At 39.2% G+C, this 20464-nt stretch overlaps 1 protein-coding gene across 1 annotated transcript in view; it reads right to left on the reverse strand.

Annotated features, from left to right (window-relative positions):
• Nucleotides 1–4319: 4319 nt before the first annotated feature.
• Nucleotides 4320–20464, reverse strand: part of Filip1l (filamin A interacting protein 1 like) — a 43543-nt gene continuing 27398 nt past the window's right edge. Inside the window, exon 2 of the mRNA XM_050148910.1 lies at nucleotides 4320–5686. Coding sequence (XP_050004867.1) covers nucleotides 5495–5686 — 192 coding nt within the window. The 3' untranslated portion in view covers nucleotides 4320–5494. The remainder of the gene's footprint in view (nucleotides 5687–20464) is intronic.

Here is a 20464-nt window from a genome sequence, read left to right on the forward strand (position 1 = left end):
GCTTTTTTTTTTTTTTTTTTTTTGGTTTTTTTCGAGACAGGGTTTCTCTGTAGCTTTGGTGCCTGTCCCCGGAACTAGCTCTTGTAGACCAGGCTGGCCTCGAACTCCCAGAGATCCGCCTGCGTCTGCCTCCCAAGTGCTGGGATTAAAGGCGTGCGCCACCACCGCCCAGCCCCTAGCCTTAAACTCTTAATTCTCCTGTCTCAGTGTACTTGTTATGTCATGTATTGTTGTGGTCGCTTTATGAATGCTAGCTGATTGTTTGATCTCCTCAAGTCTGCCAAGAAGTAGTTACTGTCTTCCTTATTTTATGCTTGACGAAACAGAAGCACCTGAGATGCGAAGTGATTAGCGTGGGACTCTTGTTGAGTGAGGTAGCTCTTGTACATATTCAGATGATCTGACATCAGTCTATGCACTTATATTTTTTTTTGTGGTAATTATTCTTATGATCAAAGGTAAGAATCTCTAAACAATCCGTTACTGATTTTTAAAGGTACATAATTTGTATGCATTATGCATATTGTTATCGAACTGTGTCTGTTGACTCTCTGTCTGATTTCATTCAGACTGTTTTGCCTGTATACCTTGAGAAACATCTTTTTGTCAGTAATTGAGATGTAATCCCCATAGGCGATTTATACTCAAATCTCAAACAGCTCGATGGCTTCTGAAGAATTTGTTATTTTATATGAATGCCAAGTGGAAGTGATGTAAATCTGCCTTGTCTCCACACTTCCATATTTCGGTTCCCACAACCCATCAGTTTCACAAAAGCTTTTGTGATGTGTTTGTTTCCTTAATGGTCCTACATCTCCAGGTCCTGTTGTGTCTCCTCCAGAAGTCACCCCAAATCTTTCTTTGCATTTTCCATATTGACATATATTCTGTTGCTCTAATTTGTATTAACCCACTGTGGTAAGTTCAAAATAGAGAGACTCCAGCACTGTTATTTGTCCCTCAGCTACCAGAGAAGTCAGATCAGAAAACTGGTTAAAGCCCCAAAAGCGTTCTCAGCCACAGTAAATCTCATTGCCATGGCTAGTTTTCACTGTTGACAGTGGCTCAGCAACATTGGCCATCCTTTATTGCCCAACAGACCCCATTCCTTTTGTCTCAGGCCCTTGAGGTGGCTGTACCACGCTGCCCTCCAATTTTAGTGACTAGCTCTTAACGTAGGAAGTCAGTTCAGACGTCACCTCCCTGAGAAGCAGCTCCTGGTTAGCCTAGATCAGCGCTGTGGGTGCTCTTCTGATTGGCAGGTCCTTTAGCACTGTCTGCTGTTTGTCTTGTTAAATCACTGTCTTCTGGCACTGGAAGGTAGCTCCATGTGAGCCTAACTTGGCTTTCCCCCATCCTTTATAGCCATATCTTGCTTAAAGACCTTACACTGCTGAAGATGCTCGATTACATGGAAGACTTGCCAAAATCCTGTGCCTTACAATAGTGTCTTAACTATCCTTCATTAAATTTGTTTTACTATTTTTTAAGCCAGGATTTTGCTGGCCTGAAATTTCCCTGCCATGGCCTCTTGAGTGCTAGGGTTAGAAGTACTGACTTCCCTGCTCACCTGGATTTAGTGTAATAAATTGCGGAAAGGGGACAATAAATAGACTCCTGCTTTGTAAATGAGACTATAATTAATGCAGAGGACAGTCTCTTACCTAGAGTGAACGGAGTGATTCTTGGTTAGTGATTGCTGACAAAAGCATTGTAAGTATTCTTCAAACTATGTTGCTTTATTGATGCAAAATTTCTTCTGGAATGATTTGGTAGGGGAACACAGGATCTCTGAATAGCTAAGGTTGTTTGTCTTCTTATTTACCTTTTTTTTCTTGTAAAAAATTAGACTTTTACAGTATAATTCAATGTGTAGGTATTGTACATATTGTGAAACATTGTCTGAGCTATGCAATCAGGTTAGGGATGTTTCGTGTAGATGTTGGCATCACTCCTAGAGAACCAACTTCAGAGCACGATGTTTTCAGCATTATTTATTGATGTCAGCTCTACAAATAACACAATAGAATGAATGTTTGAGGGCACAATTCAGGATGCATTTTTAAACACAAGAGGAAGTAAAGAAAAAGAGGCTACATTTTCAGTCATGTTCTGTCCTTGAAAACTCCTAGATGGACAGTCAAACAGCCTAGGAGACTTTATAGAATTCGCACAATTCTCACAAACACTAAACTGAATGATTCTTGACAACAGCTTATGAAAGTTTGAAAGTACAGATGTGCAAATCTTTCTCCAAATAATACATACATACATTTCCTGATACAATTTTGCTAGGAATCCATGAGTTTCATAAAAAATACCTTTCATAAATGTAGAAGGCCTTTCATTTCCTCTTTTGTGTTTAACAATGATACATAACATTATTCAGTACTACAAATCCTTAGAGGTTTTGTATTGGTTTTGGCTTGGTTTTGAGAAAGGTTCTCACTATCTAGCCCAGGTTGGCCTTGAACTGGAAATCCCACTGCTTTGAACTAGCCTTTGTTGCTCTAGCTTGTCCATAGCATGTGCCACTCTGCCCTGCCTTTGACCTGTTCTCGATCTGATGATCTGCCATTGAATACTTAGATGGTATGCAGTTTTCTAAACATTTCATGAACATCTTGAAATGTAATTTTCTCCTTTTCACCAGCTTTCATAGAATGCTAGATTGAATTCTTGAATTGCAAGTGTTACTTTGAGAAATTAGATTAGGGTAGAGTGGTTAAGTGTTCTATTCCTGGGTTTCTTGCTAACGTAGTTCGGACTAGCCCTGTGGTTAGCTAACTTCTTTTTTGTATGTATTTGTTTACTTAGTAGGAATCTACTACAAATGCTAAGTTTTTACAGATCCAATCATCATTTTTAAACTACTCAGCCTTAATGTTTTAGTGTAAAAGTAGACAATATGAAAACAAATGAGTGTAACTGTGTTCTAATAAAACTTCATAAGCAATGAAATTTGAGTATTATGTAATTTTCTTGTCATAAAATAGTCTTGTTTTGATTTCTTTCAGCATTTATAATTATCACAGTTATTCTTAGCCTGCCTGTCAAATGCGGTGAGATAATAGAATTTTAGCCTACACAGCTTGAATATGTTGCTTCCATCCTAGGGTATTATATATTCTCTGGAAGGAATTTAAATTATATCCCAGACAAAACTGGGTTTTATTAGTTACCCTAGGATTCAGTCCACAGTTCTGTTAGATACTAGACCAGTTACATTCTGATTAAAAATATTCATGATTTCAAAAAGTGAGACTAGTAACCCAGAGATCACCAAAGAAGAGTAAACAAAGGACAAGTAGGACTCTTGGCATAAAGCTGGCATTTTTTTAAAAGAGTTTCGTTATTTTTATTCACTTGGATTTTTATCTGTTTTTAAAAATTTAATCACACTCTAAAATTATAGGACATTCTCTTTCTGGAATTTTACAAATTCTGACAATCTGTACATATGTACATGGTGCGTTTTGTCTGTTTTCACCCTTGTTACCTCTCAGTCCCTTTCACTCCTGTTAAACCCATTCTTCCTAGGGAGCCCCCCCACTTCCATGTAGGATAGCTTCTCTTAGGTACTTTTCATCCCCCCCCCCTTCATAATGGGCACATTTCTTTTGCAGGGTTATGCTGGGGTGACAGGATTCTTTATTTCACTTGCTTTATATGTCAAACACTATGCTGTAGAAATTCAAGTCATATTCAGTTCTTAGTTGTATTGCATATTATGCCTTAGATAGTGTTTGGAGAAAGCCTGTGTTGTGATTGGTAATTCTTTGGTTAAAATGGAACATTTTGTGATACTTTTGTCTTAATGAGAGTACTTGATTACCATTTCAAGGTGGATTACTGCTGATGATCATATAAATGTCCATAATTATTTTAGATTTTTTTCTTTTTGCTACTTTGAACAGTATCTTGCATTATTTTTTTTCCTCACTCATGAATTTATGTCATCTAGACATAAAGCATACTTGAGAAAGTCCCAGCAGAGGGAGAAAACAAGATTAAAACCTTCAATATACAAACAACATTTTGTTTCTTTTTGAGATATAACTTTCCTGGACACTTTGTTTTTCTGAGAGTGTTGATAGTATATATTATTTTTCCTGTTGAAATTTTCAATTTTATTTTATTTTTATATGTGTGGGTGTTTTGCCTTCGTGTATGTTTGCTCACCGTTTGTGCAGTGTCCATGGAGGCCAGAAAGTTGTGTCAGAATTCCCTGTAACTGGAAGTGTAGATAGTTGTGAGCTGCTCTGTGGATGCTGGGAATCCTGGAAGAGCAACCAGTGCTCGTAATTGGTTGCTTCCTATTTTTCCTGTGTGTGTGTGTGTGTGTGTGTGTGTGTGTGTGTGTGTGTGTGTATGTGTGTGTGTGTTGCTGGCCTTGTACATGCTAGACAAGTGTTCTCTCTACCAGAGCTGTAGCCTCAGCATTTTTTTTTTGAGACAGTATAACAGCTCAGGCTCTCCTTACACTCATGATCCTTTCTCTTCTGCCTCCTGATTCTGCTCCAGAGCGGTAGGAGTATGAGATGGTACCCAGGCATAACTATTTTCCCATCCCTATCATACTTCACTGCTGCCTCTTAAGCCTCGTTTCTCACTTGTGTCTTGGGTGAATGGCCTTTCTCTAGCTCATTCCTCATCTTGAATTTACTTGAGATGTATTAAACACCTGCCTTTTCTCAGCATGCTGCTGTGTACACTCTGTGTGTCTTGCTTCTGTCGTCAGAATTTCCTGATCTTCATTCATAGGCTCTTTTCTATTCACTTACGCCTTGCCTTTAACTTGGACTTCTCTTTCTGTCTTGTAACTCATTATCCTCCCCACAGTCTTCCTCTACCACTTGCTTGATACTCTACACCATTTCTCTTGAGCTTGCATAGCTCAGTGCTGCCCAGCTCCCTGCTTTTCCTCCTATTTCTTCCTCTCTCCCCCATCCCTCTCTTCATTAAATGGCCCCTGGGTGTATGCATTGAAATAGATTGACCATATGAGTATGGGAATGGCAGTTCCTTGGCTTCTGCTCTGGGGCTCACTGTAGAAAGCTAGCTGAAGTGTAGTCCTCAGTCAGGAGGATTTCTTCCAGGCCCATGCCTCCAGTGTTTCCTGATGGGTCATAGAAATCAGTGGCACCCCCAAGCCCTGAGGCTTTGTGAAGGCATGAAATCTAGTCAGAAATGCCTCATCTTAGAAATGTCATGGTGCCCGTGTCCACACTGAACTAGAATTACTCCTTTCTCTTGATTCAGTGACACGGTCTTGAATGAGATTTTTTTTTTAAAGTAAAAATCCATTTAGAAATTGGTCATGCACTACTTCTATGACCATGCCCTTTAGCAGGTCCATCAACCTGTGAGCCGTAGGTCAGTTGGCTTCTTCACCATTTTCTGGAGAGATGGCCATCCCTCTCTGACCTTCAGTGGTTGTAGCTTCCCAGATGCTTCTGGAGATGAATCTTCCTAGACAGTACATAGGTATGACTTACCTTTTCCCTTCTATGTGGAGGAATGTGTTAGCAGTGACAGTTCTTATGATGTGTAATTTCTCACAGCCATTTTGGTGACTAGGCTTAGCCATAGGTCCCAGGGCTATTTTGCAGGAAAGTCTACTGATGCCTGTAGATTTGGGTTTGGGGATCCTTGTTGGAATTCTCTGCTTGCATACTCCTTTGATCTTGAATCAAACAACAGCAGCAACAACAAAGATAAAAGGTAGTTATTATATGATTTATATGATTGGAAGAAAATTGTCATTTTTCAAGGCATGTAGTTAGTTTGGAGGTTTGACTCTGAAAGCACAAGGTTCTGGGAATCTAGTTTGATGGGAAAATATTTTAGGAAAATGTTTCTGCAAACTCCTTTTGTATATGTGCTTTAATGATAGTGGTGAACACAGAGGAAGACCAGTTCTTGCTGATCAGTGTTGGGGGAAATAAACAAGAGAAGTGTCCAAAACTATTGTCAGAGAGCTATGAGATCTCCAGAGGAGATTTCATGATTACTGCATCTGAGATCTTCAGGAGGAAAGCCGCATTAGACTGGGCCCTCAAGGAACTGCTGTAGGCTATGAGATGAGGGGATGCTGTTGTTAATGTTCTTTCTTGATTCAGGAAAACATCCAACCCAGTTTAGAAATGGAGTGCTTCAAATTAGGTTGCATATGAGAGGCGGGGTGGGAATGTAGATTGCTGCCACATAGAGAAAACACCTCATTCATCATAGGGACGTGTGGAAGAGTGGCTTGAGGTGGGAGATGGGGCACATTGCCGAGTAGAGTTGTCTACTGTTTGCTATTGGTGAAGGCCGAATGTGAAAAGAGTCACATAACCTGAGTGATCACACAGTAGGTTAGCAGAGTTAAATAGATTGCTAAGAACTATTAGATTTTAACTTTTTAAAGGGAAAAATGCTTCCTTAAAGAATGAGAATATTTAATAGTACTTGCTGGCACTCAGGAGGCAGAGGCTGGTGGATCTCTGTGAGTTCAAGGCCAGCCTGTGTATCAAGTACTATGTGACTTAGTCATTTTTTCGGCGACCTTTTCTAGGAAAAAATAAAATAAAGGTAAAGGTAGTTGTTTTAGCATTAATTAGAATAAAAAAGTGTATATAGACAACTTTTGTTTTCTTTTGGTTTTCTGAGATAGAGTTTCTCTGTGTAACAGTTTTGGCTGGCCTGGAACTAGCTCTTGTAGACCAGGCTGGCCTCGAACTCCCTGAGATCAGCCTGCCTCTGACACCCAATAGCTGGGTTTAAGGCAAGCAGCACCACCGCCCAACTAGAAAACAATTCTTAATAATATGAGGGTATGGTATGAATTAATGTATGATTATATAAAAACACTGTGCTGTTATTGCATAGTGATGCTTTTGAAGTTACAGGGAAATGCTTCCACAGAAATGTTAAGAAACTGAATTTAAAAATTAAAACATGCATATTAAATGCTTATATATGATATAAGAGAAAGAACTACAGATTGACTGTCCCTGGGGATCAGAAGTATTTTGAATGTCTGAACTTTGGGGGCTTATTTACATAGCCACAATGAGATCCACATCTAAACACAGAAACCATTATGTTTCAGTTGTACATTACTCTGTACATAGAATGGCTGTAGCTTTATACAATATTTTTACTGTAACAGTGTTTTAACCACTACATGTCATGTGAGGTCAGATGCTTATGACACTGTAGTGACACTAGAAAGTTAGGTTTATAGCATGTTCAATTCCAAATTAGGGGTACCCAGCCTGTAGATGAATAGGAGTCCATGATATTAGTGGTCTGCTGAGGTTAGTGGTATTGTAAGTGTTCTTTGTTAGCCTCAACATTTTCTACAAGATCATACGATTAAAAGATGCTATAGTAAACTGTCAAGAGATGAAAAATGAAAATTCTCAGTGATGAGGGCATTTCTGTGAATATCATCTACATCATTGAACCACAAACAACAAAAGCTACAGTTGAAACCCGTTTCACCCTTTCCAGAAGAGGTTTTTGTGATGCCCTTAACTTTTTCAAGAATTACAGGACTTTTCCAATTTAGTGTTGAAAGTTCGTGATGTGGGCCTATTTAAACTGTTGTGTGGGTGTGTGGGAAGCCACGCTTTTAATAAATTCTCAAGGGTGATTGGCTCTGAGGTACATGGTCAGCTTACCATACTTAGAGAACCTCTGCTGAGGCTGAGGCTCTTTTAGATGGAAACCTTTTCTTTCACTGTGAACTCTCACCTGCAAGGTAGGGAAAATTTGGCACTATGAAGTTCTAGCGCGGCTTGATAGTGGTTCACTTGGTAGGATGTTTGTGGTTGAAGTACCCGGCAAACCCAGATGCTATGTCAGAGCTGAAGATGCTTGTCTGGGAGTTGGGTCAGGGCAGGTGTGTTTTATGAACACCACAGGCCTCTGTCCCCACCTGATAGCCAGTAGTGGTGGAGCTTATAAGCAACTCTGCTAAGGTAACGTGAAGAAAATTGCCTGAGGTGTTGAGAATTCACAGGCTCCAAAGTTCACAAGTTGGGCTTTAGTTTCACCACACACTTTTTACCTCTAGGTGGCAGCAAAGACTAATTATTTTTTAGGACAGCCTTGGCTGCCATTCCCCCAATTGTGTTGGGCAGAGGATAAGGGAATGATGCTGGTTTTTCTTTCTTTCTTCCTTCCTTTCTTTCTTTCTTTCTTTCTTTCTTTCTTTCTTTCTTTCTTTCTTTCTTTCTTTCTCTCTCTCTCTCTCTCTTTCTTTCCTTTCTCTCTCTTTCCCCCCCTCTCCCTCCTTCCTTTCTTTTTTTCCGAGTATGAAATTCATACTTGGACTCGTTTCTGTAAATGAAGTACGGAGCTATAAAATGTGTCATCTCTTGGATCATTTTTATAGAATGTTATGTTAAAAAGCTCCAAGAAAGTTTCTTTCCAAATTTGGAGTGCATATTGCAAGAGAGACTCTTGCTTTGTGGCTCTTTTAAGACCACACAGTGACTGTTCTACTCAAAAGCTCCTGGGTTCCATCTGAAAGCACATGTCTGGGAGGGTATTAAGCAAGTTGGAAAGTTCATTCATAGGAGAAAAATGGTTTTGTTTTCATTTTTTTAAATTTATTTTATCTTTAGTTCAACCCGAAGGGTGCTGCTATTCGGAACAGAAAACAAGTGTGAAGAATGATGGGTTCACTGAACAAAAGCCCTATCTAGAAAACAATAGGGGGAAAAAGTGTATTTGTGAGGTAAATTCATTAAGTTCTCAGAGTTTTACCTTGTTTTGTCCATTGTTTTCTGAAAAGAAACTCAGCATTCTCTAGGACTCTGTTTGCCACAGGTCACTTAGATGGCAATGAGAATCTCCATGACCAAAAGAAGTGCAGGTGCTTGTGACGTTTTCCGTTTTGATCAGTCTAAGCCTCTAGCCACTTTACTTATGAATCATGTGTTGTTTTCTGTCAGCACAGAAAACAAGCCTCAGAAGACACAGCAGAGCATTGGACGATGAGGGAGCTAGCACATTCTGCATAGACAGCTGCAGTCGGAATGTTTCTTTTTCTCACAAGGAAATTAGTGTTTACATGCTTTGGACATTTTGGTGATGTATTAGCATCATATTGTTTGAGAAGGCAGTGTTTTTTCAGTAGCAGGCTTGGTTCCAGAACTGCAAAAGGCCCTTAATCATGCCCTTTGCTCTAGATACTGAGGAGACTTCTAAAGACTTCAGCTCTGACTTGTCCTTGAGAAGTGGAAGGTGAATTCAGAGCTTCCTGACTCCTTTGCCCCAGCTGTGGTTTGCTTGGTCAAGGTTGTGTTTTTCAAGGTGACAGTTTTTTGTTGTTTTAAGCTTCTTTTCATTTAATTGTGTTTAATACCTAAATGGGTGTGCAGTGCAGAAGAGATCCTGATAGAGGTAGTGATGAAAGAGGAAACGCTGAGCCAGGAAACAGCCCCTTGAAATAGGACTACTTTCATTTCTTTTGTCTTTTTTATTATTTGGCAAATCACCACTAATTTGTGGGTGGGGGGGACAGTGGAAAAAACAGATAATAAATCTGGCAAATAGCCCAAATTTTCATATGTTGCTTTGGTTTCTTATCTCTTGATTTTCTCAGAACTTTTCCATTATTTAATGAAACATTACTCCTTACAGTTTTAGTTTTATATGGCAAGAGGCCCTTCACAGGGAGACATTATAGCTTCATTTTCTCATTCCCACTGGCCTCCCGTGAAAGGACACTTGGTTCTAACTTACTGCCTGCCCCAGCACTCTGCTGTATTGGAGACTGTCCACTTTCTGAGTGAGGATTCCAGTGTACCTTTGTTCTCTACTGTAATGCACGTTTTGGTTGTGCCTAGTCCCTCACGATTTCTTTTTGTTGTAATTACATGTAGGTACAAGGGTTATTCCAAGAATAAACGTTGAAATATAGTTTACAAACCACTCCTAACCCAAATGCTCGCATTTTGTGTAAACATAACACTGCATCTAGAAATGATGTAAAAAGATACACTAACCTGAACTGCTGTCTTCATTGCTTATGCTGGTAGTCATTTACTTCCTTCCTTGGTCTCTGCTTTATTCTTTCTTTATGTCTCTTAAATTTTATTTTATTTTTATTTTTGTTTGAGACAGAATTTCACTGTTGTAGCTCGAATTGGCCTGAAAATTAATATGTAGATGGGGATGTTTTCAAATTCACAGAGATCCCCTACCTCTGTCGCCCAAATTCTGGGATTAAGGTATTCCATCACCAACTTCTTTTTTTTGTTGTTGGGTTTGCTGAGACTAGAGGAATTCTAGACCTGAGGAATTCTAGGTGATTCTGCACAAACTGGGCAATAACTGTGTGTTGTGGAAACATGGATGTGTTTGAGAAAGTGAAAGCTGTTTCTTGCATTTGAGGTTACATTATAGGAGAGGTACCCTATGACAGGGCAAAAATAAATGCTGTGCTGGAAATCCACAGGCAGACTGGAAAATAGCGGGCGGTATGTCAGAGACTAGAAAGAGAATATGAGGAGCAAAGGAAGAAGGGCGGTCCAGTCCTGGAAACAGGTGCAGGCTAAGAAGGCCAGACTGTCTGAAGGAAGAGAGATAGCACCATTATCCTGAGAGGGAAGAGGGTGGTGAGTATCAGAGGAAGAGGAAGTGCACAAGGAGGCCAGCCCTGGTAGGAGGTTGGAGCAGCCATTTTCTGGGTGTTGATGTAAGTGTTGTTATTTGATGCAAGGCCAGGCAATTGCAGTGACCTGAAATCTGGGGTGAAAATTAATTTAGAAAGATGAGGGTTATATATAGTCCAAATATGCTAAAGTACCACCTGTGCTGAGGTCTGGATTAAGGAGCTGGTAGCACAGATAGGAAATATGGTAGGCAGAGAAGGAACTAGGGAGAATAGCAAACTGGATAGGGAGCCCTGGGGAAGAGAGGTTTCCAGGTTGTCAGCCTGGATGATGAGGAAGAAGCAGGACAAAAAGCCTTAAGGGGGGGCAGTGTAAGTGGTGTGTCTGTGTGTGTATAACTGTTTAGTAGCATTGAAATTTTGGAGATGTTAATAGAGAACCCTGGTAGAGAAAAAAAAAACCATCATTCGTTGTCTAGGCAGAATACTACTTCTGCATTCCTTTCATAGAATTAGAAATGAATTTTTAAGAGGCTTTTCTTATGTCTGAATCTTTCTACAAGGCTACAAAACTTAGTACTGAGAAGACCTCCTCTGAAAAAAAAAAGCATTTCTTCCAATTACATGATTGGCCTGCAGGAAAGGAAATCCTGCCCTCTTTGCCGGTGACCTTTCTGGCCACCTTAGCCATTGTGTCTGGACAAGCAGACAGATTACATAAACTTGCACTCTGGAGAGATTTGCCACTTCTTGGCACTAAAGTGTGCAGTAACGACAGGATATCCCCCTCTGTGCAGATTTCCTTCCTCATTGGCAGTCTGAGAAGATTTGGAATGTGGCCATAGTTGATAGGTTTCACCAAAAAAAAAAAAAAAAAAAAAAAAAAANAAAAAAAAAAAAAAAAAGAAAGAAAGAATAAAAGAAAAAAGAAAGATACAAAAACAAATCCCACTAGTAATCATTCATTGTTTTTCCTACTGTTTTCATTGCTTTCTTTGAAGCTAAAATCAGAAATCACAGAAGTAGTCAAAATTTTTCAAATTCTCTGTAATGGATCTTATTATAATCAGAGAAGAATATATATGAAATATGGGCTGCTTATGAATGTTACTCCGAGAAATGTCCTCAGCGTGATTGCGTATGACTTTCTCCCTTACTCCCTAAAGGAGAAGCCTGTTGTGGCTCTGTTAACAGTTTTTAGTTAACTTCTCTTCGGATTAAAGCCCACTAGTGTGTTTGGTTTTAGATGATACAAGCAATTGCTACAATATATTTGGGCAAAACGTCATCAAAAGTCAAAACAGAAAAAGAAGCAACTTGTTCTTTTCACCGCTTCCCCCTTTTTAAAAAGAGAGGAAACAAGCCCACCAATAGGAAGGGATTCTTGAGGAATAGTTTGAGTTGTTTAGAGGGTGGTTATATTGAATTTTTTTTTGTTTGTTTTGTTTTTCAAGATAGAGTTTCTCTGTAGCTTTGGAGCCTGTCCTGGAACTAGCTCTTGTAGACCAGGCTGGTCTCGAACTCACAGAAATCCACCTGCCTCTGCCTCCTGAGTGCTGGGACTAAAGGTGTGCGCCATCGCCGCAGGGTGGTTGTATTGAAAAGGGCTTTATATGCTTTTAATTGTTATGAGGGAACACATGGGAGGGCAAGTTGAAGACTTTGATTTGAAGTGGCAGTTTTGATATGGATACCTTCTTTGCTTATATTTATTATAACCCTGAATTAGAAACAGAATTTAACACTGATCAAATTGAATCCTAACATTTCCCCTGACTGGAAAAGTGGACAGTTTTTTTTTTCTTCTTATGGGTGCATCAGTTTTTCCTTAATAAGATTATATTGCTTAAAAAGTAATTTCCTAATTTATGGCATACAAACTAGGAAAAATTTCTAGGCTTTTGAAAAGTCAGGGTCCTTGTTTAGTGTAGATTATGTTAATGATTCTTGTCTCGTCTATGAACTAGACTGTGAACCCTGATGGACATTCCCAAAGGAAGTAATTATCTGGACTACTGAGACAGTCGTTATCTTCTAAGTTTCAGTGTTCTTGGGTGTAATGCTTCTCTCGGGTCATAGTCGCTCACTTCTGATGCTTTTTTGCTTGTCCCCATTGAAGATTATATAGTTTAGTTATGTAATAATTATATTAGCTATATAATTCTATGACACAGTGAGTTGATGACTATATTAATTTTCCACACACATTGATGGCCCATCCAAAGCCCATTCTTCATGCTTGGTGCTTGTGTGTTTTGCTTGCAGAATCATGTGTTAGGGGAGAGTGGACTCTGTCTGCAACTCTGGTGTGCTCTGAGAACTATCTCTTGATGATGAGAACATGAAAGGTTATTTGGGTCTTTGCTTGCTTCATAGAAAGTGTAGTCCTTCCCACACCTGTCATTGTGTGGGTCTTGGCCTTTTCACATTTAGGATCTATTGACCTAACAGTAGCTATAGAATTCAGAAAATGTTGGAGGGAAAACTAAGTCACTATTGGCTGTAGTGATCGTGGATGTTTATGAGAAGTGAGCTTTGGGCTAGATCTCTCTGGGTAGGTTCTGTTTCACTTGCTCAGAAATGTGACTGTTTAATCCATATAGAACAGTGGCGGGTGAGCCCTTCCTGTGTTCAAGGGTGCTCTGAGCATTGTTGGTTGAATGGCATATATCTGCGGCCGAACAGAGAGGTAGGTAATGTTAGGCAACTTGTCTTATCACCGTAGGTAGTAGACTGGTGTTTATATTGCTTCACCCTGCACTGAAGTAGTTTCTCGTGTTGCCGTGAAAAGAGAATAGGACGATGAGAGAGGCCTGTCTTCAACAGGTCAGCTTTCTCACATACTAATAGAAAACCTCGAAAGTCTGTTTCAATTTATCTCTAAAATTGACAGAATATCCCTCCTTTTAAGAGTTATTATAAAATGAAATTTTTTATAAAGGACTCATTTTCTCTCACCCACTCTCATCCCCCTCTCCATTACATGGCTGTAATAACCAGAAGACCTCTAAGACCACTTCCTGTCTCTGTGTTCAAAGTCCTTTATAATCTGACTGGCCTGTTCCCTTACTTAACCTTATCCCAGCCCCAGCCATCTTGGCTTGCACACTTTCTCCTCTCCTGCCTGCTCCATATCTCTGCCATGTGGGCATCTCCTAGAACCATTTTTCTGTCTTCGTATCCTAGGCCATCTCACTGTCTAGTCCCTGTTCTTACCTCACTTGTTCCTCAGATCTAGTCCTGAAGTCCTAGCCTTCTACAACCTGCAGTCCTAATGCTTATACAGTTCCTTCTTTGGAGCTGTTGCTACTGCAGAACTGGCTTATAGAGTTCTTTCATCTCTCTGATGTAATGGTTTTCAGCAAGGGGGTAGAACATCTGGAAATACTTCTTGTTTCTTCTGAAGAGATGCTATGTGGCATCTAATGAATAAAAGCCAGAGGGTCCTCAAGATCCTATGATGGTAAAGAATACCCCCTGCCATTGCCCTCAACAGAGAATTATCAGACTTATCCTGTCATTAATACTGAGGCTGTATAATCCTCCATTTGGTGGGGTTATATGATGAATAGACTCTTAGAGAAGGAACACAAATGGTAAGAAGTCATCTACTAGTTTTGATATGTGCCAATGAAAGTCTGTTTTCTGAAGGAAAGTAAAGTTGTCAGGTAGAGCCACTCGTGATTTTAGAGTCAATCTCTTTTTTTCACAGAAGTTAAATGACTTGTCCAAGACCCTTACAACTAATTGAAAAAGGCATGAGACAGAATTTGACCTTAGTCCCGTGCAGTCCTTCATCTCCAGTTTATTGGTAGCAGTGTATCGTTTTCTATTGTAAATGTTTGTGACACTCAGTGCTTGTACATTTCCTCACTAAGTTGTCAAAGGAGAGTCTGATCCTTATAATACCCAGTGTTGACTGGGAGGCGCACAGTATGTTCATTTGTCGTGATCAGTGGATCGATCACTTGTGTTCATGTGGTGCTTTGAGGGAAAGGTACCACTGCTAAGACATTGAATGCTACTGAGTCACTTGAGTAACTTTTCTTTAGTAAACCCACCTGCAGCTATCCAGAGAACACAGAAGAATTTGTGAGTCTTTAAAGTCCAAGCTTAAACATGAGTGACCTATATGAAAAATAAAACAAGCTGGGTTTGATACCATATGCCTGTAACCACAGTACTTAAGAATGAAAGCAAGAAGATCAGTTCAAGGTCATCTTTGGCTATTAATACAGAGTGTCAGTTTTAGATTAGACAGGAAACCCTTTCTTAATTAAACAAACAGCCTGCATCACTATGCCTAGCTTATCTCGGATGATTCCTCAAAGGATAATCATACAGAATCACTTGGCTAAGAAATCTTCCTTCCTTCACCTTCCAGTTTGACTAATAGTTTTAACAGAAGTGTTAAAATGAGGCTGTAGTTGAGATTTCCCTGAGGTGGCTGACAAATGCCAGGTTAGTCAAGAGTGCATCTCACGACAGTTTCTTAAGTGTAAAGCCCGTTGTTCTGAGGAAATGCGGACAGACTTGTTAATGCTGCCACATGAACAGTGTTAATTCATTATCAGATTATTGAAGTACTCAGAGGTGTTAGCCCCTTATCTCAGTGGATTCTAAGGATTGTTTAGGTGCCTTTCGGGATGCTTGCTTCTGATGTACTGGATCATACAGAAGTACTTTAGTTCTCAGGGTCCCTCAGTGAGAAAGGAAAGGGCTTGGTGTTTAAATAAAAATCAATTTAACAGGATTTCAGTTTTGTGAACTTTATTAGCAAGGCACTAGTCTTTCTTGCGTTTGCTTCACTGGGTCCTAAGGTAAATGTAGTGCTTTGTTTTGGTTCTTCAGAGTGCACTCTTAAGTGTATATTCTGGGCCCAAGAAGTGCTATAGAGATACATTGGGGATCTGGGATTTGAGAAAGAGACAGAGCTTGTTGGTGTCAGACCCTTCTGCCCAAGTTCACTTAAAGATTCAGGAATCGATACTTTGCTAGTTATGAAACTGGGAATATTTCTACCTAATAAAATAGTTGCTTTTATTGAGCTTTCCTTTCGAATAAAAAGAAAACCTGGAGAATAAAGCCTGCTTTCTATTTTAGCCTCTAGAGGGCAAAATAGTCTCGTTTCCTGGAGGAACAGGTGTAAAATAAGAGTGGAGGGAATACTTGCCAGTAGCAATACAAAAATTTCTATAGCTGTGAAATTCCAACTTCAGACTGCAAACCAAGCAGAGGATTTGTTAGAAGTAGCTTAAATGTACTTCCTTCAAGAGATCCTGGTTTGATAGCACTGGGGGAACTTAGTGTTGGCATAAGGGGAATCACATATGGATGTCTTATTTACACATGGATAATAAGACTGTTTGCTGTGGTTGGAAAGTAGTACGGTGGCAGAATGCTTGTCTTGAATTTAGGAGGCCCTGGGTTTAATAGCCAATACCACCAAAAGAAAAAAAATGTGGTTTTGACCAATTATATTTTCTCTTGCCATTTCTTCTTTGGATGTCATGACCATGTACCTCATGTCTACAGCCATGGCGCTGTAAAAAAGAATTATGGGGACCTTCCAAGTAGATCCTGATATCATTTTGCACAGACATAGGCTAAGCATCCCTAATTTGAAAACTTGAAATATGAAGTGCTCCAAAACACAAATCCCTTGAGCACTTATGTGACACTCCAAGGGAAAAACTTCATACTATACAACTTAATTTTGTGTATAAAATTATCTTAAAATACTGTATAAAATTATCTTTAGGTTAAATATCTATGTGTATGAAACATAAAAGAATCTCATGTTTTGACTTTGGTTCCATCTCCAAGATATCTTACATGTATGTGTGTTTTGAATATTCTTAGGGAAAAAAATCAAATAAAAAATCTGAAACACTTCTAAACATTTCTGATGGTTTTACGCCCTGTATAGGAATCCTATTATATATGTAAAGATGCATTTCTTATAATGTGATGTCCTTCAAGCAAAGATGGTAATGTTATTTTGAGGTTTTTGTTGTTGTTGTTGTTTGTATTTTGAGGCAGGGTTTCTGCTAGTTCTTGTAGACCAGGCTGGCCTCGAACTCACAGAGATCCGCCTGCCTCTGCCTCCTGAGTGCTAAGATTAAAGGTATGCACCACTACTGTCCAGCTTGGTAATGTTATTTTTACCCATAAAGAACAGTGGCATCATTTGGGAAAGGTTCTGCCTTTGCTTGTTTTTGTTTCCTTGGATTTTTTGTTTGTTTGATTGATTGAGACAACATCTTGCTATGCAGCCCTAGCTGTCCTGGAACCCCTGCCTCAGTCTCCTGAGTGCTTGGGTGGGCGCACCATTCGACTCAGCTTGCCATTACTTGCCCCCGCTCCTACAACAAAAACTACTAGCTAAGACTCCTATGGCTTTTAAATGGAAAAAAAGAACTTGCTGAACTACTGAAATATGTGGCAGAATTCTACAGTTCAAGAAGATAATGAAATAATGGGACTTTGAGTAAGATGAAATTTGGTTTTGAAGCAGGGACTCAGACCAATGAAAGAAAGTAGGAGCTTCTCAGATATATGTAAACCTTGGGGCTGAGGAGACGACGCAGTTATGAGCACTGCATGCCCATATCCACACAGAGACACGGGTACACACAACATTAAGAAAATGATCATCAAAATCAAAAAGAACAATCTTTAGTCACCCCTCATGGGACAGTGCGTCCCTCTGTCTCCACATATTTCATATGAAGCTTTTCCAGCATCACTGTCTTTACTCTCCTGGGTGTGGGGGCATGTCTAAGTAAAGGAATGAAAGAAAATTATGTAATCTCACTCATAAACTCTGTTTTCCTCTCTACTTTTGCACACAAATGTATGTCTATCACAGATACATACAGTGTTTAAGAAACTTAAAATTAGGGCTGGAGAGATGGCTCAGAGGTTAAGAGCATTGCCTGCTCTTCCAAAGGTCCTGAGTTCAATTCTCAGAAACCACATGGTGGCTCACAACCATCTGTAATGGGGTCTGGTACCCTCTTCTGGCCTGCAGGCATACACACAGACAGAATATTGTATACATAAAAAATAAATAAATAAATATTTAAAAAAATGAAACTTAAAATTAAAGCCAAGGATTCATTTTATCTATCTATCTATCTATCTATCTATCTATCTATCTATCTATCTATCTAATCTAATCTAATCTATCTATAATGTTATAGAAAAAGAATCCTTTAACTTTAGATAGCAAGTAGTGACATTTCTAATAAACTGCATTTGGTTTACTAATGAGAAGCTACCAAAGTTAATTTTGATGTTTATGTGTTAGTTATTTTCACTCTTCTAAAAAAGAGAATCCTTAGAGTTTCTGCAAATTTGTAGTCAACGATTAACCACCCAGGAGGCCTGTTTATAGTTGAGATCAGCAACAGATGATAAAATGATGATTGTGCATTGTAATCGTAGAGCACATAGGGCTTTTGTTATCGCAAAGAATTGCTATGGATCACATAAAAAATTAAAAAAAAAAAAGAAGGAATCCTTGTATCTAGTTGGGCTGATAGCCATCTAGAACTTCCAAACTCTTGATAGTTACAGTATGTCAAGAGTGGTTCTCCCTCCCCGGATTGCTTAGGTCGTTCACATGGATGATGAGAAGAACCCCCTTTTGGTCCTCTCTGTCTCCTTCCCCAGTGCTTTGAAAATAAGTGTTCTGTCTATGCCTTTATGTAACAAAACCAGAAAGACTGTTCTTGAATTCTTCCTAGTTTCTGTTTATAATCTGTGTTTAGTTGATTGATACCGTTCAGAGATCACATGTGCCTCTCTGGTTTAGTGGCTATACAAGGAGCTCTTGTAGCTCTCTCTTTACATTGTCTTCTTTGAGGACTGCAGTGATCTGTGTAGTTTCTTTTAGAGTTCTAGCCCAGCTTGACTTAAAAATAGCTTTGAAAACAGTTAGACCATCATGTATTTTGTAATACAGTTGGGTCTCTGCCGATTCCCAAGACAAATGTGTTTAAACAGAAGCTTTCTCATTCATCATCAGCCTCAGCTTTCATCCACATTTACTTATGATGATGCAAGCCCACAGCCGTGGTGTTGCAGTCCATCACCATGGAAGTGTTTCTGTCAACAGATCCTTGCTTTGCATAATAAAATTGATTTTACAGGGGAAAGGAAGCTACCTTTTACTTTTGAAAGATCTTCTCAGTGTGCCTGAATGTCTAGATGAACTTCATTTAAAATCAGGAACTGGCAATAAAATTGAGCACACTAAATTAACAGTGAAGAGTGTGGAGAGTAAATGGAAAGGGGAGTGCCGATTAGCTGCTTTGAAGTCATCCTTTTAGAATGTCACTTGGGAACTCGGTTTGTAGTTTAAAATGTTCCTTTCAAGGCTATATTCTCCGCTCAGAGATATGGAGCATTCTCAAGGGCTACTAGGAGTTAGGTGTCGCAGTGTCTATTGGGGGCCATGTAAGAGGACCAACAGGCAGCATTAGAACTCCTGGAACATGACTTGATGTTTGGCAAAGACACACTCGAGTGAGCCTTGGAGAGGCAAAGCCCCAAGGACTATATGTCCTGAGGACCTCATGCTGTTACTGAGCATAGCTCTGATTGTTGCCTTTGTGGTCACCACATCCCTCATAATCTGTGGGTTGTATGAAAGCTTTAGGGGGGGGGGCTTATTGCCCCTCACTGGGCAGTGTTACAGGTACTTAAAATAATAGTGATTGACTTTTTCCAAGCTTTGTAATGATTCTACCACCACCCTTAAAAAGAATTTACACATGTAGAATTGTTAGTAAGGTTAGGTTAAGATGTTATTGTTCATGGCTTTGAGTTAGAAAATCTTGGGGAACAGTTTAAAGTTTAGAAAGGCACATAGTTGAGTGAGGGACTCAGAGGTCAAAAAATAAGAATAATGATAGCCTGGCCATTGTTGTCTAACATGTCTTTCTTGCTAGAGTGGATTGGTAATCAAAGGTGATGAATAATTCCTTGTACCCATTTCTGCCTTCAGCTTCCTGATATAAAAACTGATAAGTTGGTATGTATATACTTTGAGTATTTAAAGTAGAACTAACTGGTGGTTTTTCATATATAAAAGTTTAGATTTCTTTTAAGATTTTTCTTTATAAGATTATCTTTTGAGATAAATAATAGTGATCCTTTCTTTGCTAAATGCAGTCTGCCAGCAAAAGAACTAACTGAGAAAAATACCTTGCTTGCTTATACTTTGTTAATCTATAACAAGTTGCTTGGACATAAATGTATGTATTCTTGGTACAATTTGTTTTTCATGTGAAATATGTAAAATATTTAATCATGTAAGGGATATGGAAATCATGCTTTTTTAACTTGTATTTGTTGTAATCGTTGACTTAAAAAATAGAATGTATCCACATTTAATTTTTATACTACTTGAAAGATTTTGCTGGGATATATAAACCATAAAGAAAAAAGTAAAGTTAGTTAGAAGGAAGACATCAAGAGAGACAGAGGGAAACATCTGAGTAGAAGAACAGAACAGAAAAAAAAATAGAGTAGAACAAACAACAAAATAATAAAATGAAGAACGAAACTTTGGCCCTTAGAAAAATCCTCATGTATCTGTTTGTCTGTCCAGTAGTCACCTGCTCTGCGTCTCTTCTTCATTTCCTCTAACCTGCTGAAGGCTTGCCATCCATCAGCACTCAGGTGGGATCCTAACATGTTTGAGATGTATGTGTGTGTTTCCCTCTTTTGCCAGCCCCAGGGAGTTAAGTTTTGCCCCATTTGCTGCCCCCAGAGAATTAAGTTTTACTCCCTCAGATAGAAAAGCCAATTTGAGTGATTAGTTCACTGACTCCATGAACTAAT

This window comes from Alexandromys fortis, unplaced genomic scaffold (genome assembly GCF_014885135.2).
Source record: "Alexandromys fortis isolate MF-2015 unplaced genomic scaffold, M_Fortis_MF-2015_v1.1 scaffold_4, whole genome shotgun sequence".
Lineage (NCBI taxonomy): Eukaryota > Metazoa > Chordata > Mammalia > Rodentia > Cricetidae > Alexandromys > Alexandromys fortis.